The 22808-nt window shown below is 39.7% G+C and overlaps 1 protein-coding gene and 1 pseudogene across 3 annotated transcripts; one reads left to right on the forward strand and one right to left on the reverse strand.

Annotated features, from left to right (window-relative positions):
* The first annotated feature begins 1702 nt into the window (after positions 1-1702).
* Positions 1703-21644, forward strand: LOC104610890 (phospholipase A I-like protein). Of its 2 annotated transcripts, none has more exons than XM_010277727.3 (18): positions 1703-2605; positions 3235-3382; positions 3473-3551; positions 3681-3834; positions 3919-4128; positions 4227-4472; positions 5296-5458; positions 5540-5800; positions 5885-6006; positions 6425-6586; positions 6690-6882; positions 10813-10949; positions 18886-19024; positions 19259-19465; positions 19550-20030; positions 20122-20338; positions 20434-20523; positions 20973-21644. In XM_010277727.3, exons 1-18 carry the CDS (start codon positions 2096-2098, stop codon positions 21414-21416), a joined length of 3963 nt encoding a protein of 1320 aa, XP_010276029.1. In that variant the 5' UTR covers positions 1703-2095; the 3' UTR covers positions 21417-21644. The 2 variants fall into 2 exon arrangements, with proteins under 2 accessions (XP_010276029.1, XP_010276030.1); XM_010277728.3 differs by having other exon boundaries at positions 1712-2605; positions 3670-3834.
* Positions 7373-10443, reverse strand: LOC104610889 (NADH dehydrogenase [ubiquinone] flavoprotein 1, mitochondrial-like; annotated as a pseudogene). The gene is made up of 2 exons (XR_016080322.1): positions 8694-10443; positions 7373-7895 (listed from the first exon to the last, which is right to left on the reverse strand). The product of XR_016080322.1 is annotated as an NADH dehydrogenase [ubiquinone] flavoprotein 1, mitochondrial-like (transcript).
* Positions 21645-22808: the final 1164 nt, after the last annotated feature.

Genomic DNA, 22808 nt, shown 5'->3' on the forward strand with positions numbered 1-22808 from the left:
ACAATTGTAGAGGCCATATCTTTGCGCTTTGATATCGATTATGATGATTGTTTTTATTTTGGGTAACGTTTTGAGATCTACATGTCCCAAGGTGCCTTGCCCCACTATTTTTGTGAAAAAAAACTCTTTTTTCCTCAAATTGCAATTTCAATATTTTTACAAATAAAAATTAAAAACTAAATTAAAACATACATTAAATATAAAAACTAAAAACTTCTTGAGAGGTGGCCATTGGAAGACATGGCTTATGTAGATGATTTGAGTGGGAATTCTAACAGTCATGATGTGAATGAAGAATGTGAAAACGTAAACATGGAAGCAAACATTCTTAGAGAGAAGATTGCGGATGAGATGTGGGCATGATACCAGATGTTTGACCCAACTGCTTAAAATCATCTATGTGCTTGTGTTAAACTTGGTTTTTTTTTTATTGGGAGAAACTTTATATACTTTTATAATATGCAATTGAAGCCATGATACTTTTATCAAGCACATTTAATTTTTAAGGGATTTTTGGACTGCAATTCCCCTCAGAAATCTTTTTTGCAGCTCCTCCTAGTCTATTAGTAGCCCCCCTATAAACCACATCTTGCTTGTGAATTTGGCATCAATCCACTGACAGGATTCAATCCACCCCTAGGAAATCCTAGCTCCACCTAGGGGTGGACTGAATCATAAAAACCCTTATTTTTAATTTGTCATTTGTGACATTTTCATGTGAATTATGTATTAATAAATTGATAAATAGAATAAAAAATTGTTAGCATAGATAGTGTAGATATGGCAAATTAAGACTTCATGTAAATCACAAATCACACACATGGTAAATTGCCTAGCCATGTGGTAGTCATTAGACCCGTTCACGGGCCATGCCAGACTGGGCTTTGTCATTGTACCAATAGAATACATTTAGGCCCAAACCTCGAGCCCGTCCCGACCATTGAGCCTAGGCCTTGAGCCCAAGCCCGATCCTCATACAAAGCCTGAAGCTTGGTCTTGAGCTTGAGTTTGACTAGAAATTTGAAAAGCATATTTTTTTCTTTATTTATTCAATAAAAAGTGTTTTATTTATATTAAAAGCCCTCAAAACCCAAAAATAATAATATATATTATATGTTATAATATATATATAATATATATTATTAAATAAAATATATTTTTTATTATGTAATATATATTATCAAGTTGTGCTCGAGCTTGGGCTGAACTTTTTTGAGAAAACCTTAGCCTATCTTGAGAAAAGGTTGAGCCTAGGGGTGAGTACTATTCGGTTAAAACCGAAAATTTTGGTTTTGGTTTTTTCGGTTTTTGGTTAAATCGGTTCGATTAATTCGGTTTTCAGTTTTTAGAATTAGAAATTTGGTTAACTGAATTAACCAAACTTTTTATTATTATATGTAATATATAATATGTAATAGATAATATATAATATATTATAGATTTATATATATGAATGTATAATATACTAAAATTTGATTTCATAATATATAATATATATTATATGTTATAATATATATAATAGAATATATATTATTAAAATTCGATTTAAATTGAAATAACCGAAAATTTCGATTTTTCTAAATTTTGGTTTCGAATTTAGAAACCCGGTACATTGATCATAAGGGCAGTTTTGTCATTTAAGTCCCACGTCTCCAGTAACCTCTTTTCTTCGTTGGCCCTGTACTAGAAAAGTCTGAAACCCGGAAAAGCCAAGCAAAAAAGGAAAAATAAAGGCGAGGAGCCGAGAGGCGAGACCGCGAGAGGGAGAGGGCGCTATACGTAATACTTTTCTTCTCCCGCCATTTATATCATTCTTCTATCAAAATCTCAACTGTAATCCCCACAATTCTCGAATCAAATTCACATCTACAAAACCCTAAGAATCACATAACAGTAAATCTAAATCCATACAGAAAGAAAAGCAGAGGAGTTTCACCAAGTGTTGTTTAGGGTGGATGAATATGGCATTTGATTGATATGTGTTTCATCTCACCCGCCGTTATTGACCTTTAATTCATACAGAACACTACTTGCAATTATTCTCCAGATTCATCAAACGACATCGTTTCGGCAGGACGCTAAAGATCTCATAAATATGTCATGGGGATTGGGATGGAAGCGTCCCTCTGAAATCTTCCACCTCACGTTGAATTACGGCGAGAATGATATTGTCGGCGATCCATCTCGGTTCTCTTCTTCCTCTTCTGCATCATTATCATCGTCTTCTTCTTCCGAAGAGGAGGTAGGATCTCGGATTGAGCTAGATTGGTCTGCAGGAGATGATGAAGACCAGGTCGCTCTTAGGCTTCAATCTCAGCTCATGGTTGCTCTTCCGCCGCCCCAGGAGTCCGTTGTTCTTCAGTTTCATCAGGAAGAAGAAAATGTAGGTGTCGATATGAAGGTCGTGAAGCGGAGAGAGCCTCTCCGAGTGATTACCATGTCCAAGACGGTTGGGTCGGGGCAGCAGAACGATGGGATCGGAGTTCTTACGCGGTTGCTGCGGTCCAATTTGGGGCCTTCTTCGGGAATCGAAGATGGTTCATGTGGTTATGCAGAGCACTGGAAGAATGTCACTGTACTACGCCTCTGTGGATGCAGTTTGTCAGTGAGTTAATCTCACCGGATCTCGCAATAAACGTGACAATTTTGATTTTCATTCTCTTCAATATGCAATTCGAAACTTCTTGCATTTTGAAGTCATGGTTTTTTGGTAGAGGAGAATATGAAACTTAATTGTTGTCTAGTTTCTTCTACTTTTGCTATATGGTTTTACCGATTTGACATTCAGTTTGATGGTTTTGCTTGAATTTTGCTGTTTTGATGTTCGGTTGTTTTGTTTTGGACTTTCGGCATACAATGAGGTTTAAAGTTCTAAACTAAGTGCTTCAGTCGATAATACTGAGGGTTTTCTTCTCGAAAACTTTCATGATTCATATGGTTAAATTTCTGTTATAAAATGTGGATGCAGTCTTCGAATGTTTCACTGCCCCTTTGGTGGCACCATCAATTGTTCCTTGATGTAAAAGGTTTAATCACTTTTACAATCATAGCCCCCCCCAACACACACACACAAATAAAAAAGGAAAAAGAAGAAGAAGAGGTGGATGCTTGAATGTTTCAATCCCACTGATTGTTTTTGGCAGGTTTAGTCAACGGTTCTTTTCTTTTTGGATGAGTAAGATGTGATCAAACCTATCAGCTTATGGTACTTTTTGTTTTTGAACCCTTAATCAGGTGCTGCCTGTAGAAATAACTCGACTTCCACTCCTTGAGAAGCTATATCTTGATAACAATAAGTTGCCACTTCTGCCACCAGAGCTTGGTGAAATGAAAAATTTAAAAGTTCTCAGAGTTGACTACAATATGCTGGTCTCTGTACCTGGTAAACATTTTTCTGATGTAAATGCTGCTTACTTTTCTACATGCATAAAATTTATCCATTTTCCTGATCCTATTTGATACCTACAAGCAGTAGAGCTCAGGCAATGTGTTGGACTGGTGGAATTATCATTGGAACACAACAAACTGGTCCGACCACTTCTTGATTTCAGGTCATTCAATTATCCATCAGCAGTTTCGATACAGCCTTATTTTTGTTTCTCTATATATTAGTTTAATGGTTCTTATAGGGTCAGGAATTTCCTATTTTTGCCTGATGTTTATCTTCAGTTTAATGGCAGGGCTATGGCTGAGCTACGTGTTCTTAGGCTATTTGGTAATCCCCTTGAATTCTTACCAGAAATCTTGCCCTTGCACAAACTCCGTCATTTGTCTCTTGCAAACATCCGGATTGAGGCTGATGATAATTTAAAATCTGTGAATGTGCAAATCGAGGTAATAGGTGATGCAGCATTACTAGTGAGACTTGCTTAGACTTCTTAAATTCTTCTTGATAAAAAAGTACTTTGATGGTTGCAGATGGAGAACAGTTCTTATTTTGTTGCATCAAGACACAAACTTAGTGCCTTCTTCTCTCTTATATTTCGCTTTTCCTCTTGTCATCACCCTTTACTAGCATCTGCTCTATCCAAAATTATGCAAGACCATGGAAACCGAATATTTGTTGGTAAAGATGAGAATGCAGTTCGGCAACTTATAAGTATGATAAGCAGTGACAATCGTCATGTGGTAGGTAGCTAGCCTTAAGCTCTAATCAGTTGGATCTGTCTTTATTCATCCTTTTATATATTGTATTGATTCACTCCTGGGTGGCTGATCTGTGGCAGGTTGAACAAGCATGCTTTGCTTTATCATCTCTTGCTGCAGATGTATCTGTAGCAATGCAATTGATGAAGTCTGACATCATGCAGCCCATTGAAATTGTCCTAAGGTCCATGATCCCAGAAGAAGTAATTTCTGTGTTGCAAGTTGTTGTCAATTTAGCCTTTACTTCTGATACTGTAGCTCAAAAGATGTTGACCAAGGATGTTTTGAAATCACTGAAAGTGCTTTGTGCTCATAAAAACATAGAGGCAAGTCTATTTTAATTATGTTTTAATCTTTGGTTCCTGTTTTCCTTGGATTTTTCACTCTTGTCTTATGCTATGCAATTAATCTCACATGGCAATTAATTTTCATGTGTTCAATGCATGCCATCACTCAATTTATAGCTTATATCTCTTATTTTCAATCATTATTTGTACATCTCTTGTTTTCCTTGGTCTCTCACTCTCATCCCATGCAACAAGACACTTCTTTTACCATAATTTGTCCATGCCACATGGGATTTATCCTTCATGTACATTCCGAGACCAGATTCAGTACTCACACCGTTCTCACAACACTTACAGCTGTGCAATTGGAATATCTCCATATATTTTTTCATCCATGGGGAGATGTTCCCAATGCAGGGCTGTAAGTGTTGTTAGTATGGTGTAAGTACAAATTTTGTGAGGACTGAATCCGGATTTGTACATCCCTCTCCCCTCTTTTGATCTATAAATGAAAGTCACCTTTTTCTCAAAAAAAAAGAAGAAACAAAAACATTTTCATGTGTTAAAGAATACCATACCTCAATTTATTATATACCTCTTGTTTTCTACCATTATTTGTATATAATGAAGATAATTTTTCATGTAGAGCAGCTTGTGCTAAGTGCACTTTTTACATATTGTATGCTTACATGAACTAAATTAGACACATATACTTAAACTTGTTAGAAACTGTTCAAGATTGTTTCCCTTTTGTTGTTTCCTAAAGCTTCTGTGTCATAATATGTATACATACCATTTTCCTCATTATGTATCTCTTATTACATGATTTTGTTATAATTATTCAACTGTTATTCTTCATCAGGTGCAAAGGTTAGCTCTTTTTGCTGTTGGTAACTTAGCCTTCTGTTTGGAGAATCGCCGCATTCTAGTTACTTCTGAAAGTTTGCGGGAGCTTCTAGTACGTTTAACAGTTACACCTGAGCCACGTGTGAATAAAGCTGCAGCCCGTGCTTTGGCTATTCTTGGTCTGTTTCTTGTATCTCACATCTCTTAGTGTTCCAAGTTACTTGGAATAGCCTAATATTGTTTGTTTCCTTCCCATTTAGGAGAGAATGAGATTCTGCGGCGAGCAATAAGAGCGAGGCAGATTGCAAAGCAAGGACTGCGCATACTTTCAATGGATGGGGGTGGCATGAAAGGTCTGGCAACTGTGCAAATTCTCAAACAAATTGAACAAGGAACTGGAAGGCGTATACATGAGATGTTTGACCTCATATGTGGGACATCCACTGGCGGCATGCTTGCTATTGCCCTTGGAATCAAACTGATGACATTGGACCAGTGTGAAGAAATATATAAGAACCTTGGTAGGGGCATTACATTGCACCATGGAATGTGGTTTGCTCATTTTTCTTTAACTACTTTCTGACATTCCAGGCATGTATTTCTAGGTAAACTTGTGTTTGCTGAGCCTATCCCAAAGGACAATGAAGCAGCAACTTGGAGAGAAAAGTTGGATCAGCTTTACAAAAGTTCATCACAGAGCTATAGAGTTGTTGTTCATGGATCAAAAGTATGGGCTATTTGTGTATTTCTTCTTTCTTGCACTTCCTAGGAACTCAATCATATACCTCTATTTTCTTATGCTTTAATAGGATTTTCTCTATGTTTGAAAATCCCATTATATTATCAGTTCTGAGGATTCAAACTGGATGATAGAGTGTCGTATTTCTCAAAAGAAAATTAGATATCCATCAAGAAACTGAAATTTGTCTTCTCCAATGGAAAATTAATTTATTTTATTTTCTCAGTGGTATTCTGCAAATCTGCAAGGGCTATGAGATTTTACATGATTTGGTACTTAATTGATGTCTCTTATTTTTTATTTTATTTTTTACAAGTTCCTTATGTTATATGTAAATAAAAAAGCTTGAGGTGTACAAGTTCTCCACGCCTGAAAATAGGTCATCTTACCATGAATTGTCTTACAGCACAGTGCAGATCAGTTTGAGAGATTGTTGAAGGAAATGTGTAAAGATGAAGATGGTGACCTTTTAATAGAATCAGCCTTAAAGGGCACCCCTAAAGTATTTGTTGTATCAACTTTGGTCAGCATGATGCCAGCACAGCCTTTTCTGTTCCGAAACTATCAGGTTCAAGCCATGATATTCTCAGTTCTTCCCCTTTTTCAAATTTATAAACTTTTTATACGTAAAGTTAGAAAGGGATTAACAGTTTCATCATTTTTAACTGTAGTATCCTGCTGGCACACCAGAGATAACTTTAGCAACAGGAGAAAGTCCAGCCATCAGTGGTATTGGAGTAGCTGCTACTGGAGCTCAAGTTGGGTTGAAGCGCAATGCTTTCATTGGAAGTTGTAGGTATCAAATATGGCAGGCTATAAGAGCATCATCTGCTGCTCCGTATTACCTTGATGATTTCTCTGATGGTATTTTCTTCACCTTTATACTGTTCACTTGCTCTGCTTATTTGCCTCCATGCCCCCAAAATATCCCCTGAACCTTTGTTTCACCGTGTTCATGAAAGTGTGTTATGTCCCAGAAACTTTACACACAATTTTCAGACTCACAGCAGAATTCACACAACTCGAACATCAACAAAGAAACTGGTATTCATTCAGATGAAAAGAAGAACATTAACAGTTGGTCGGTTCTTCAAGAGACCGCCGGCTTTCCCAATCACTCACAGTATTCTTCACTCTACAAAAGCCTACCTCCCCCATCCCCCAAAGCCCCTTCTTATACTCTTCTCACAGCATAACTGACTCCCTCAATAAATGCCCAACTGGCCAAGTTATAAATGCCCAACACTCTTCTTATTCCTAACCGACATAGCTATAAATGCCTCAAGACTCTCCTTATTCCCTGCAGCTATAATTGCCCCCATGTGATTAATTGTTCAATTATTTCCCCCCCTTAGCCGATTGTTGACCTTTCCTCTTCCTGGCATATGTAAGGTTAATTGGGGGCCTATCAATTCCCGCTGCCCAAAGTCTAACCTTGTCCCCAAGGTTAAAATGAGGAAATTGGTCTCGAAGTAAGTCAAAAGGCTCCCAAGAATCTTCAAAATCAGGCAGGCCCTGCCAATGAATAAGCACTTCCAAACCAGTAACTCCAGGCATAGTGGATGGACGTACACCGCGCACTGATATGTCCCTGCACAGGCCAAGCAGCAGCATCGCCCAATGCACAGATGGTGTGTCTGCTTTGTCACCTCTTGAAGCATGCCTATTTCCTCCAGCTTCACGTTTCCAACCTTCAGCCTCTCCATGGTCATCCACAGCCAACCTGTCCCCTCCCTGCATGGTGTGCACTGCCCACAACTTTCATGCTTATAGAAGTAAGAGAGCCTAGCAATTGCATCCACAATATCAATTGACTTGACCATCACAATTACAGCAGCTGTCCCTAAACCCGTTTGGACAGCCTTGAGTGCATCATATGTTATGGTCACACCATTCGGCAGCGCACTGCGGCGCAGTCATAGGCAGCAGCACGCACAACAGGCCGCACAGCAGCAGACACCGCCTGGCCGCACCGCACGGCAGCATGCACCGCGCACACGCCCGGCACCGGCACCATGGCACGCAGCGCGCACCGCACGCACTGCACGGCAGCACGCACTGCGCATACGCCCGGCACCGCACGGCAATGGCACCATGAGTCGCACGCACGCACTGCGCGGCAGCAGCACTGCGCGCACGCACCGCGCGGCAGCGGCACCATGAGCCGCGCGCACGCACCCGGCAGCAGCAACAGCAGAGCGGGGCCCACACGACAGCTCATAGGGGTGGGCCCACCCTTATTTGGACACGTCAAGCCAACTCGCCGCCAACTTATCTTATCCCTTATCCCTTATCTTATCCTCATCTTATTTTATCTTCTTAAGTAAGAGTTATGAGTTTTAGTTTGAGTAGGAAATTAGGAGTTTTAGTTTGAGTTGGATTACCCTAGCCTAGCCGAATCCAACAAGGAATTCTCTTCTGTAATCTCCTATTTAAGGAGCTACGAATTGAAATAAAGCATTCAGTTTCTGCAGTCAAGAAAGAGAGTAAGGAGAGTTCGGGTGATCTCTTGGACAAATCACCCATTAGGAGAGTTCGGGTGATCTCTTGGACAAATCACCCACGCGATTGCCGCAATAGGGTCTGCACGCAAGGGAATGTGCAAGGAAAAGCAGGGCTTTCGCACCGTGGGCCGACCCGTGATGGGATCCTACGCGCGGGACCATAACATCATAATCCATCAACACATCATCACATATGTGCTTTGGAATCAGTGGAACAGAAGAACCCCCTAGTATCACTGTAAGCAAATTATCCCATCCACCTCTAACTCCTCCACAGTGCCTCTCTATCAGCTCCTTCAAGGGAATACTCATCTCCCCTTCAACTGTACAAGGCTTATTCACGTGGCCTGAGAAACAGAATAGCTTTGTCCCAGAATTGTTCTTCCTGCCAAAACTAGCAAACCATTCAGGACCACGCCTTAAAATGGTGGGGAAAACAGCCACAGTTTCAACATTTGTAACAGTTGTTGGACATCCATATAGCCCTGCATTAGCTGGAAAAGGAGGCTTCAACCTTGGTTTTCCTTGTTTTCCTTCAAGGCTTTCCAACAATGCCGTCTCTTCTCCACAAATGTAAGCATCAGCTCCATAGTGGATATGAACATCAAAATCGTATCTGGATCCACATGCATTTTTTCCCAAAAGTCCAGCTTGATAAGCTTCCCTCCTTGCCTTCTCAAGGTTTTTCTGCTCATTTACATACTCTCCCCTTATGTGGATATAAGCAGCAGTGGCCCGCATACCAACCCCTGCAATCAGGCAACCCTCTAGTAGTTTATGTGGATCATGGCGCATAATTTCTCTGTCCTTACATGTTCCTGGCTCACTCTCATCAGCATTGACAACAAGATAAGAAGGACAGCCATCAGATACTTTTGGCATGAAAGACCACTTCAGGCCAGATGGAAAAGCAGCTCCACCACGGCCTCGAAGACCAGATTTCTTCATTTCATTGACAATCCAATTAGAGCCCTTAAGTACCAAGTCTTTAGTTCTATACCAGTCACCCCACTTCATGGCACCGTTCAGGAAAGGGTTGTGCAACCCATTAACAAATGCTGCTTCAAGGATTGATTCCAGAAGGTCATGTAAGGGAGCGGAGAGCACCTCGAATTGGCGACGATATCCCTTAACAGTAGAAGACTGATGTAACGAGAAGAGTTGCTCCTGTAAATTACCCTCCTGAGTCGATCGGAAACGTTCAAGGAGAAGCTCTTTTAATTCTGTCCAACCACGAAAAGGTCGCCGGCCAACTTCCTGGTAATACCACGCCAATGCATTGCCCTCTAAACAGACAACTGCAGCTCGCAGACGCCCTGCCGGAAAAAATCCATTAATCTCAAAATAGCGCTCCGCACGAAAAAGCCAGCCGTCTGGATTTTCCCCATAAAAAATAGGTAACTCCAACTTCCGAGGAAGTGAATCAGAAGTATGATCTGACACCGACATTGAAGAAGACGTCAAAAAAGCTGCACTCTTCCCTTTGTCAGCCGCATGACTTGATGCGACTAAAGGAGGAGCAATGTTAGTTGTAGACAAAGGAGCTGAAAAGGTCTGTTGCTGAAGCAATAGATCAAAATGTCTTACCAGCTCTTGAATGCCTCCTTCCAGAGACGAGATCTTCGAAAGTCCAGCTGCTACCTTTTCTGGATCGAGACGCAGAATCTCATTGCGTAAGCTATCCATCTCCCCACGAAATTCAGAATGCAGAGAAGTCAAACGTTCTTCGAAACCCTCCACCTGCGATGCCACTTCCTTACCTGTCACCATGGCCGAGGAAAGACGAGCTCTAATACCACTGTTATGTCCCAGAAACTTTACACACAATTTTCAGATTCACAGCAGAATTCACACAACTCGAACATCAACAAAGAAACTGGTATTCATTCAGATGAAAAGAAGAACATTAACAGTTGGTCGGTTCTTCGAGAGACCACTGGCTCTCCCAATCACTCACAGTATTCTTCACTCCACAAAAGCCTCCCTCCCCCATCCCCCAAAGCCCCTTCTTATACTCTTCTCACAGCATAACTGACTCCCTCAATAAATGCCCAGCTGGCCAAATTATAAATGCCCAACACTCTTATTCCTAACTGACATAGCTATAAATGCCTCAAGACTCTCCTTATTCCCTGCAGCTATAATTGCCCCCATGTGATTAATTGTTCAATTATTTTCCCCCCTTAGCCGATTGTTGACCTTTCCTCTTCCTGGCATACGTAAGGTTAATTGAGGGCCTATCATAGTGCAAGATTAGTTCTTTCTTATTCTAAACCTTTTTTATTTTCAGATGTAAACCGCTGGCAAGATGGTGCAATTGTAGCAAATAATCCCACTATTTTCGCCATTAGAGAAGCACAACTTCTATGGCCTGATACAAGAATTGACTGTTTGGTATCCATTGGATGTGGTTCTGTCCCAACAAAGGTAACTTCAGAATTTCTTCTACTTTGGAAACTTTTTTTTTGGTATTATTCCGTGAAGAAAAAATTCTACATGTGGAATCTAGTTTCTCATCTCTTTTGCAAATGAATAAAGTTCAGAGGTTTCTGAGATTCTATATCTGTATTTTATGGATTAAAATTTTGTATTTTCTATTTAATATTAGGTTAATTTTCTTTTCCTTTATTTCTTTTTCATTTTCTTATGTTTCCTTTTTGCATTAAACCTCATTCAACAGAAGGAAAGAAAAAGATTAAGCGCCTTTTCGTTTCCTCTTAACTCTTATCTCTTAAGAGGAATCTTTTAACTTTAAGAGAAAATTGGTTGTTCGTTTCCTCTTATCTCTTAACTCTTAAAGTGCAATCATACAATTTTTTGTTTTTCAATGATACCCCCAAAAAGGCAAACAAAAACTCTCATATATGGGGTCAAAATGGATATTTGATAGTTTTCAGAATTCAGAACAACATTCTCTGCATTCAGAGTTCAGAGGAAAGAAAAGTTCACCAATACCAATATACCTCTTAATGGAATTATTACACTTTCAGATGGCAGACTTCAGAGCAAACGAACAGGCTCTAAGTTCCATGCAAACTAGAACTGACCACTTGTGCCCTTTTAAGTAAGAACTTATAACTATAAAGGGAAAGAATCCCTTATTTTGGCGTTTTTTGTACATTGTTGTCTTATCTGAGTCATTAATTGGATCTATGAAAAAAGAAGAAAAATAAAATTCCTTTCTAGATTTTAGCATTAAGAATGGCCTTATAGTTAGTGAAGAAGTCTAAGGATCAAGGAGTCTTCCATGTGGTAAATTGGTTTGCAGTCCAAATGGGGGGCACGAGTTCCTTTCTATTAGTGGAGCAAGTTTTTTTTGATAAGTAAAATATTAGTGGAGCAAATCTGAACCTCAAAACAGTTGCCATATTTATGATTTACATCATTGTAATTCTTTTAAACTCAAACAAGTGTTTTAAAAGGCGTTGGAGGCATATGCCTATTTATGGTAAGCGCTAAGAAAACATGTGGAGGCATGTAATGTTTTAAAAGGTGTATGCCTGGAGTCATGCCTCTAGGCGAGGTGCCCCCAAAACACCCTAAGGCGTATGCCTTAGGTGCAAGAAGTGTACACCTCATATGCCTTTTTCATGAGGCGTGCTAGAGGTGTATGCCTCACACAAAAAGACAAAAAAAAAAGAAAGAGAAAAAGAAAGGAAAGGAAAGGAAAGGGAAAGAAAGGGAAGAGAAAGGGAAGAGAAAGAAAAAGAAAGAAAGAGAAGAAAAAAAAAAGAGAAGAAAGAAAAGAAAAAGGAAAGGAAGGAAATGAGGTCCTTCATCTAGTAGAAAAGTTTGGATGACCTGTTTTGATATAAAAACTGTAAAAGAAAGAAGAAAAGAAAGAGAAACAAAAGTTTTAGCTGAGAAAGAAAGAGAAACAAAGGTTTTAGCTGAGAAAGAAAGAGAAGAGAGATGGAAGAGAATGGGAGAAGCCAAAATTAATTCTAGCTGCCTCTTTCATTAGATTATATGCTCACAAATAAAAGAGGGTACAAAGACAAGTATGCCCTTAGTAAGTCGGCTACTTGTAAGAACTAAATAAGCATTCTTAACTTAAAAATAAACTAATGGGCCTAAGGCCCAATAACTCCCTAACTATGTTATGTAAATAAAAACAAGTAATATTAGCCCAAAACTCAACACTCCCCCTCAAGTTGGGAATAAATGTCACACATTCCCAACTTGCGTAGATCATGCTCCAGCTTGTTTCTTGCAACACCTTTTGTGAGAACATTAGCAAGCTGCAAGGCAGATGCAACATATGGTAAGCAAACTTCTCCGGATGTAACCCTTTCCCTTATAAAGTGTCTATCCACTTCTATATGCTTCATCGTATCATGCCGAACTGGGTTGTGGGCAATGTTAATTGCTGCTTGATTGTCACAATATAGTATCATAGGTTCTTCGGCCTCAACTCCAATCTCCCCTAACAAGGAATGGATCCAAAGGAGCTCTGAAACACCATGTGCCATAGCTTTGTATTCAGCTTCTGCACTTGACCTTGCCACAATTGTCTGTTTCTTACTCTTCCATGAAACTAGATTACCTCCAACAAGAGTGCAAACCCTTGATGTAGATCTCCTGTCATCTAGACAACCTACCCAATCAACATCTGTGTAAGTTTCTAACTTCAACTGTCCATGGTCAGCAAACAATATGCCTCTAATTGGGTGCCCCTTCAAATAAAAAAGTATCCTGTCAATAGCCTTCCAATGCTGAACTCGTGAGGCATGCATGTATTGACTCACCACATTCACTGCATAAGAGATGTCTAGTCGTGTCATACATAAGTATAGCAACCATCTCATTAACCTCTGATACCTTCCAACATCCTTCACTGGTTCACCCTCTAAAGCATTTATTCTGTAGTTCTGATCAATAGGTGTATCAACTACCCTTGCCCCAAGTTTTCCTGTCTCCTGTAGTAGATCTAGAACATACTTCCTTTGTGAGATAAAGATCCCATGCTTGGACCTTGCCACCTCAATGCCCAAAAAGTACTTTAGCTCCCCAAGATCCTTAATCTCAAACTCTTTGTGTAGGTTCTTCTTTAAGGTATCAATCTAGCTTAGATCATTTCTTGTGACTACAATGTCATCTACATACACTATCAAAACTGACACCAGTGAGCCCCTCCTTTTCACAAAAAGAGTGTGATTAGATTGAGTTTGAGTATAGCCAAATACAACCACTGCACTTCTAAACCTGTCAAACCAAGCTTTGGGTGATTGTTTCAAACCATATAGAGATTTCTTCAACTTGCATACCTTTTCTTTTTTTACATCATTGTAGAAGCCAACTGGAAGATCCATATACACCTCCTCTTGCAAGTCCCCATTGAGAAAATTCTTCACATCAAGTTGGAAGAGTGGCCAAGACTATGTAGCTGCTAGTGATAGAAGAATCCGGACTGAGCTCATCTTTTCCACAGGTGCAAAAGTTTCCAAGTAATCTATGCCATAAGTTTGAGTGTACCCTCCTGCATTGTTGTCTTCCACTCAGGTTTGGAGAGAGCCTTACTAACACTCTTGGGTATAGACACAGAGTCAAGGGATGAAAGGAAGGCTCGGTAGGAAGGAGATAATCCATTGTAGGAAAGATAGTGTGAGATGCAATGAGCAGCACACTTCCTTTTTCCTTTTCTGAGTGCGATAGGGAGATCAAAGTCATTTGCAATGGTGTTAGGAGCAGGGGTATATCAATAAGAACTAAACCATCAGAGGACATATCTGGGTCTGTGTCAGTTGAACTTGGAATCTCTGATGAGCCAATAGGGAGTGATGTGGTTCCTCTACTGTTGAATTAACCTCCCTGTGTTGTCGTTGTCGTAGGCGCTATCGTGTAAAACACTAAGAGACAGTGCGCAATGGAGGTGGCAAAGTGGGTGACATAGGAAGGTCGAACACTGGAGTGGACAAAGGAACTGGAATAGGAAGTGGTATAGATTGCTCACTTCTCCAAAACACTTCCCCTGAGAGGAACCCTTGAGAAAAAAGGTGTGAGCTCAAAAAAGGTAACATCTATAGTAACATACCGACTCCTGGAGACTGGATCATAACAATAATACCCCTTCTGATTTCCTGCATACCCAAGGAAAACACACTTCTTCACCTTAGGATTCAACTTTAAGAGGTGAGGACCAAGAACATGGACAATGCATACACATCCAAACACCCTTAGAGGAATATGGAACGTCTCCCCCTCAAGAAAAAGAAGGCTGAATGGAGTGCTATATCCAAGGACACAAGAAGGCACCCGATTAATCAGGAAAGATGTTGTAAGAACTGCATCACCCCAAAAACGAACTGAAACAATAAAGCTCAACGTCATGCTTCTTGCTACTTCCACAATATGCTTGTTCTTTCTTTCTGCTACACCATTCTGTTGTGGGGTGTATGTACAACTCCTCTGATGGACTACACCATGCTCCAATAGGTATGATGCCAAGTTTTCTTTTTAAAAGTATTCCTTGGCATCGATTGATCTAAACACTTTCACATGTACTCCAAACTGCGTCAGCACCATCTGATGGAATTGTTGAACCAAAGACGGTACCTCATCAAATATATCCAAGAGTATCGAGAATAATCATCCACAAACAGAAGAAAATACCAATGGCCACCCATAGAGGAAACATAGTATGGCCCCCACACATCAGTATGAACAATATAAAAAATAAAACATCTTTTATTACTTTCTTTAAAGGAATGTCTCCAAGCTGGACCAACTGACAGACTCAAACAATTTGGGAAACAAAAAACGCAAAGGAGTAAAAGACAAATGCCCTAACCGATTATGCCAAAGCATAATTTGACCCACTGACTCTGACTAAATGCTCCTACTAACATGATGAGCCAATAGGGAGTGATGTGGTTCCTCTACTGTTGAATTAACCTCCCTGTGTTGTCGTTGTCGTAGGCGCTATCGTGTAAAACACTAAGAGACAGTGCGCAATGGAGGTGGCAAAGTGGGTGACATAGGAAGGTCGAACATTGGAGTGGACAAAGGAACTGGAATAGGAAGTGGTATAGATTGCTCACTTCTCCAAAACACTCCCCCTGAGAGGAACCCTTGAGAAAAAAGGTGTGAGCTCAAAAAAGGTAACATCTATAGTAACATACCGACTCCTGGAGACTGGATCATAACAATAATACTCCTTCTGATTTCCTGCATACCCAAGGAAAACACACTTCTTCACCTTAGGATTCAACTTTAAGAGGTGAGGACCAAGAACATGGACAATGCATACACATCCAAACACCCTTAGAGGAATATGGAACGTTTCCCCCTCAAGAAAAAGAAGGCTGAATGGAGTGCTATATCCAAGGACACAAGAAGGCACCCGATTAATCAGGAAAGATGTTGTAAGAACTGCATCACCCCAAAAACGAACTGAAACAATAAAGCTCAACGTCATGCTTCTTGCTACTTCCACAATATGCTTGTTCTTTCTTTCTGCTACACCATTCTGTTGTGGGGTGTATGTACAACTCCTCTGATGGACTACACCATGCTCCAATAGGTATGATGCCAAGTTTTCTTTTTAAAAGTATTCCTTGGCATCGATTGATCTAAACACTTTCACATGTACTCCAAACTGCGTCAGCACTATCTGATGGAATTGTTGAACCAAAGACGGTACCTCATCAAATATATCCAAGAGTATCGAGAATAATCATCCACAAACAGAAGAAAATACCAATGGCCACCCATAGAGGAAACATAGTATGGCCCCCACACATCAGTATGAACAATATAAAAAATAAAACATCTTTTATTACTTTCTTTAAAGGAATGTCTCCAAGCTGGACCAACTGACAGACTCAAACAATTTGGGAAACAAAAAACGCAAAGGAGTAAAAGACAAATGCCCTAACCGATTATGCCAAAGCATAATTTGACCCACTGACTCTGACTCAATGCTCCTACTAACATGATGACTGATGACTGGGAAGCACATCAAGAAGATAGATTCCATTCATCTCATGACCACTCCCAATAGTCCTCTTTGATTCCAGATCTTACCAAACACAATGACCAGGAGAAAAAATTATTATAACAGTTCAAATTCTTTATCAAACTACTAACAGATAAAAGATTAGTGCTCAGTCTAGGAACATGAAGGACATTAGGTAGGGCAATGGTATCGGTTATTCTAACAGACCCTTTCCTAGCAATGAGAACATGTGATCCATTTGTTGTGGAAACTCTATCTCTGCCAGAACAAAGGTGGTATGAGGAGGAAATGGTGGAAATGTTGGCCATATGTTCTGAGGCTCCTGAGTCTATGATCCAAGGAGGTTCCCCCTTACCTGTAGGGGTTACGTAAGGTTTCTCAACTGGTTTCTCCGTGCCTAGTAGCAATCACATGGTTTCTCAATTTGTAGGCTCTAGCAGCATTCTCATTCTATGAATAGGTTTCTACTACTCCATCCCAAATCTCCTTAGTTGTGTTAGCCCATAAAAGGTTCTTACTTATATGGGGTAACATGGAATTGCACAGCTAAGTCATCACCATGTAGTTCTCCTATACCCATTGGGAGTGGTTAGTTTCAGGCTTCTTTTCCTCATCGGTGACATACCCCAATTTCCCACGAGCACCAATGGCTATCTTTGCAGATTGTAACCATTCTAAGTAGTTTGTACTATCCAACTTAACTGCAGTGATGATCCTGGCCCCGAAGAGGTCTCCAACACCTCCTCTCCCAGATCCCATTTCACCTGCAAATTTGTTTTCAACTCTACAGCCCTCCATAACTCCTAGAATAGATTCAATTTGAGATGAAAAGAAAGGTGTTTATCTCCTTTAGAAATCTCAAACACCTTCCTAGTACCCTAGAAGCCCCTCCTTCCAAAATTCCCTTTTTCGTAGAAGCGGGAGAAGAGAGAGAAGAGGCTGCTGCTCTCTCTAGAGACTTCCAAAAAGGCTGGGACTTGAACCACCCTCTTCAGAAAACTTCAAGGAAGCCTAGAAAACTAGAGTGCCACTTCCTAGGTCAAAATTGAAGAGTCCTACTAAAATCAGGGCTCTCCCCCTTTCTCCATTTCTTCCTGATTTTGGTGTTAAACCCTAGACCAGCTACAAGGAATTTGCAAATCCACCAAAAAAAAAAAAAATCCAAAAACTGGGTTTACTTGAAGTTTTTGATCAGCCCTTTACCTCATCATACAGTTGGCCGATCTAGGGCTGCATGATGGAGCAGCTCAAAAACTCTTTAAACTGGCCCCGATACCAAGTAGAAAAGTTGGGGTGACCTGTTTTGATATAAAAACTGTAAAAGAAAGAAGAAAAGAAAGAGAAGAAAATGTTTCAATTGAGAAAGAAAGAGAAGAGAGATAGAAGAGAATGGGAGAAGCCAAAATTAGGTTTGGCCGCTCCTTTCATTAGATTATATACTCACAAATAAAAGAGGGTACAAAGACAAGTATGCCCTTAGTAAGTCGGCTACTTGTAAGAACTGACTAAGCACTCTTAACTTCAAAGTAAACTAATAACTCCCCAACTATGTTATGTAAATAAAAACAAGTAATATCAGCCCAAAACTCAACAATCTTCTTACTCCTCATCCCCCTCCTCTTAAGCCTCGGTTTGGGAGGCTTACACTTCTTACGTTCTGAACTATGCTTCACACCTCTAAGTGGTTGAACACCTCACGTCAACACCTCCATGTTTTAAAACATTGGTAGAAAGGGCACAAACACACTTGAAGCCCATTTTTATAATAAGATATTATAAATAGAAATCAGGGTGGTCCAAGTATTTTATTTATCTATAATTACTTATTAATTAAAAAATTCATGTTTGGGAGGTTTGTGCCTCTTGTTTCCTGGTTTATGCCCTAGAATAGTGGAATGCCTTTTGTCATGCATCCATGTTTCAAAACATTGATTTGAAGACCAAGACATCATCAACATCTTAACTTGCACATGCTGGGATCAGAAATAAAATGATTTGGGAGCTTGGTTAGTTCATGGTTTAGATAAATAAATATTAAATAGCATCAAATAAAGAAGCATTGAACAAACAAAAAAAATGTAAGGCTTTTCCATCAATATATATGCTGACTTCATATCATTAATTCATTATGAGTTTCTCTGGTGTTATTAAATTGAGGAATGCCAATGGTGTAAGCACCTTTTTATCTTCTTATGCTGGATACAAGTTCATCATACACCATACATCTGGTAATGTGTTTGTCCAGGTTGATCTCTTATTTGTAAGTCCAGGTGGGATCTCAGATTTGTAGTGTAAGATGCACTTGCATCTAGTATAAGAAATGAAGTATTCTTCTATTGTTGCTTTGTTGAACTTCAAAGTAGCTGTTATTTCCCTCTTTTTGGTAATTACATTATCTATTTTCAGCCTCGAAAAGGTGGGTGGCGTTATCTGGATACTGGACAAGTTTTGATTGAGAGTGCATGCTCAGTGGAGCGAGTGGAAGAAGAAATGAACACTTTGCTGCCAATGCTTCCTGAAATACAATATTATAGATTCAATCCAGGTGAAGTAGCTCCCTGAAATACAATATTTTTAATTCAATCCAGGTGAAGTCTGTGTATGCTCTCGTCCTATGATCTACATGGATATATTTTACAAGTTTTGTTCTGTTTGTTTCAAATTAATCCAGTTGCCAGGGTCTTCCCTTGTCAAAAGTTCATCTTCATTAATGACTGAAAACTTCCCTTGAAGTTTTGATTGAGTAATTGAGAATGGTTATTTGAATGCATTTGTACAGTTGATGAACGTTGTGGTATGGAACTGGATGAGACAGATCCTGCAGTTTGGCTGAAACTGGAAGCTGCAACTGAGGAGTACATACAAAGTAACTCCCAGGCCTTTAAAAGTCTATGTGAAAGATTGGTTTTACCATACCAAAATGAAGAGAAATTGTCAGAGAAGTTTAAGCCGCAGCAAATTCCTAAAACAAAAGCTTCAAATGCAGGTAGGTTTGTGTACCTCATCCACTATCAGTGTTTATTCCCAACCAAAAGTTTTTAACATGTAACTTCATTCTGCTATGATGCAGTGCTAGATGAGAACAGCCCTTCTTTAGGCTGGAGGCGTATGATACTTCTTGTAGAAGCTTCTCATAGTCCTGATTCAGGAAGAATTGTCCACCATGCTCGGTCTCTGGAGACATTTTGTGCACGTAATGGTATAAGATTGTCTCTTGTGAGCAAAGTATCAGGATTCTCAAAGGCAGTGCCAGCAACAACATTTCCTACTCCATTTACATCACCTTTGTTCACTGGAAGCTTCCCATCAACCCCGCTTTTATACAGTCCTGAAGTTGGTCCTCCAAGGATTAGCCGAATTGATTTAGTCCCACCACTGAGTTTGGATGGTTTTCAAAGTGGAAAGGGACCTTCCTCACCACCAAAATCTCCCTCGGGACCTCGACAGCTTAACTCTCCTGTCAGATCATTGCATGAGAAGCTACAAAACTTGCCCCAGGTGGGCATTATTCATTTGGCTCTTCAAAATGATTCAGTTGGTTTAATCATGAGGTGAAGTTTCTGTATCTTTTTTGCATAAATATTCTGCTTCCAAGAGATTTTCTAATCTCAGTCCTAAGCCCACTTGATATTGGTTTTTCAGTTGGCAGAATGATGTGTTTGTGGTTGCTGAACCTGGGGAACTTGCAGATAGATTTCTACAGAATGTTAAATTTAGTTTGTCGTCAATAATTCGGGGTCGTAGTAGAAGGGATGCATCAGCTTTAGCGAATGTCTCTACTATAGCTGATTTGGTTGCATTCAGGCCTTACTTCCAAGTTGGATGTGTTGTCCATCGGTATATTGGACGCCAAACACAAGTATGCTTTTTTGTCTGTTACCTACTTCTGAGTTGTCTGATTTCATCTTTTGTTGTAAGCAATGGAGCTAATTATTCTTATGATGCAATGTGAAGGTCATGGAAGATGACCAAGAAATTGGGGCTTACATGTTTCGCAGAACAGTTCCTTCTATGCACCTAACAGCTGAAGATGTTCGTTGGATGGTATAATACTTGTATTTGCTTTGTTGATTTCTTCTTGTCTTATTATGGTGCATTGTATATTGCTACATTTCCAATATATTCTTTCACCTTGGCCCTCCATTGTTACTGTTTAGCATGTCCAGTACATTTGGGCACTTTGCAATCATCAAACCATCAAGCCCATTCTACCAAATAAAAAGCCATCAAGCCCAGAATTAAGTTTTTTTTAGAGGTTCATGAGTCGAGGCTCTGATTTCCCTCCTCTGGGCATCTAATTACACTGAAGTACCCACATTTGAATCACCAGTGAGAAATTTGAGATTTCTTAAGAAAATTTCTTGGAACTTTGAATTGAGAAATGGTTGCTTCCATCCTACTAATAACAATTTCTTGAATTCGCTTATGTTTTGCTCATTTTACTCCTGGTACTCATCAAGTTACTCTTTTTTGTGACTTCGTCAAATCTCTAGGTTGGAGCATGGAGGGATAGGATCATAGTCTGCACTGGGACATATGGACCTACCCGAAGTTTAGTGAAAGCCTTTCTAGACTCTGGTGCTAAAGCTGTTGTTTGTCCATCGAGTGAACCTCCGGAGAATCAGTCAACAACATTTAATGGCCCAGGTGAGTTTGGTTTGGAGAATGGGAGGTTTGAAATTGGAGACGAGGAGGCTGACGATGAAGATGTAGAACCTGTAAGTCCGGTGAGTGACTGGGAAGACAGTGACGTAGAGAAAAGTGGGGAGCAACGAACAAGTTGTTGGGTGGACGATGATGAACAGGAGTTATCACGGTTTGTTTGTGAACTATATGATAGGTTATTCCGGGAAGGGGCAAGACTGGATGTTGCATTGAAACAAGCTCTTGGTTCACATCCAAAATTACGGTATTCTTGCCATCTACCCACGTCATAGTTTGTAAAATGAAATAAATTTAAGGGGAAGTAACAAGAAGAAGAATATAGGTATACCAATAAAATAATGGAGAAATGAGAGGATGGATCCAATTTTGAGGCCAATAGAAAAAACTTGTCAAGTACATTTGTTTCTTCTTTATTTAGCTGTTGTACACTGGAAATTCAGCTAAGTTCTGTATACCCTTCAATATTTAGTTAATTTATGGCTTTGCTTCAAGCCTTCAACTATATAATTTGTTCTTCATAACACAGTGGTGCTCGTCTTCTAATTGTTCCTTTCTTTTGCTCCCGTGCCATGTGAACAGCATAGAGTAAACTACAGCTACAAAGCAGAACTAATCTTGACAATAAAATTACAATGAAGCAAATCTCCCCACAAAGTACTAATTGCCGCTAGCTCCCAGAAGGGCCATAAGCCATGAAGAGAAAAGAGCTGACTAGTCCCCACAGTCCCATAGGCCTCTCTGAGCAAGGGAATGGGCCGCAGATAGAATTACTAAAGTGCTTAACAAAACAGAAACGAACATGAAGACCTTTATTTTTTAGAGAGACTATCTTGCAGCAAAAATGTAACATCCGCATCTCCATTAGAATTCTGATCCGCTAGCTGATTGACCAGGTTCAAGCAATCACTCTCAATAACAACCGTATCCCACTTTCTATTTAGCAGGAGAATCACTTCTTTGATCTTTAGAGAACAGCATAAAACTGCAAACAGATTTTACTCCTGCCTAGCTTGTCACTGGTCTGTCATCTGTGAATGTGTGTCCAGAAGAGGTTGGGGGTGAAGAATAAGTGTTATTCCGGAATCCCTGCATGGATACTGTGCTATTTTTGTTCATTCTTGTATTTATATAAATTCTTGATATAATACAAAATATTTCTTTATTAACCACAAGCTGGTTCTGTCATGGGAAGAACATTAGTGATCTATTCATTACTTCACTTGGTTAGGATTTGGATTTGCAGTTCTCACAGTTGGCCAAGTACTTAATGAGCTTGGTATACTATCAAACATTTCTATAGTTTGTTATTTGGTTCATGGGTTAGTATTTACTATTCTCAGGGAATCATTTAACCTAAAAGCTTAAGCTGTTAGATGAGGTCTTTGAATAGGTTGATATTCTTTAACATGCCCCCTCACACGAAAGTTCATTGGGCTTGAAGTGTGAACAAGTACAGGCCCACCCATACCTTGTGCTGAAACTTAATTAACTATAATGGGGGTAATAAGAATCGAACACTAGACCACTTGGTCAAAAGTGGCTCTGATACCATCTCAGAGAACCATTCAACCTAAAAGCTTAAGCTGTTAGATGAAATCCTTGAATAGATTGATATTCTCTAACAACTATAAAATAAAAGTTTTGCCATGGTGGTAGAGTATGTT

Source organism: Nelumbo nucifera, chromosome 1 (genome assembly GCF_055504915.1).
Source record: "Nelumbo nucifera cultivar China Antique chromosome 1, China Antique-T2T, whole genome shotgun sequence".
In the NCBI taxonomy this organism is placed as follows: domain Eukaryota; kingdom Viridiplantae; phylum Streptophyta; class Magnoliopsida; order Proteales; family Nelumbonaceae; genus Nelumbo; species Nelumbo nucifera.

Coding starts and splice junctions, on each gene's coding strand:
- LOC104610890 (XM_010277727.3), top strand. CDS start 2,096: ATGTCATGGGGATTGGGATGGAAGCGTCCCTCTGAAATCTTCCACCTC. Junction 6,007..6,424: donor TTGTTGTTCATGGATCAAAA/GTATGGGCTATT, acceptor ATTGTCTTACAG/CACAGTGCAGATCAGTTTGA. Junction 20,524..20,972: donor CTGAAGATGTTCGTTGGATG/GTATAATACTTG, acceptor TCAAATCTCTAG/GTTGGAGCATGGAGGGATAG.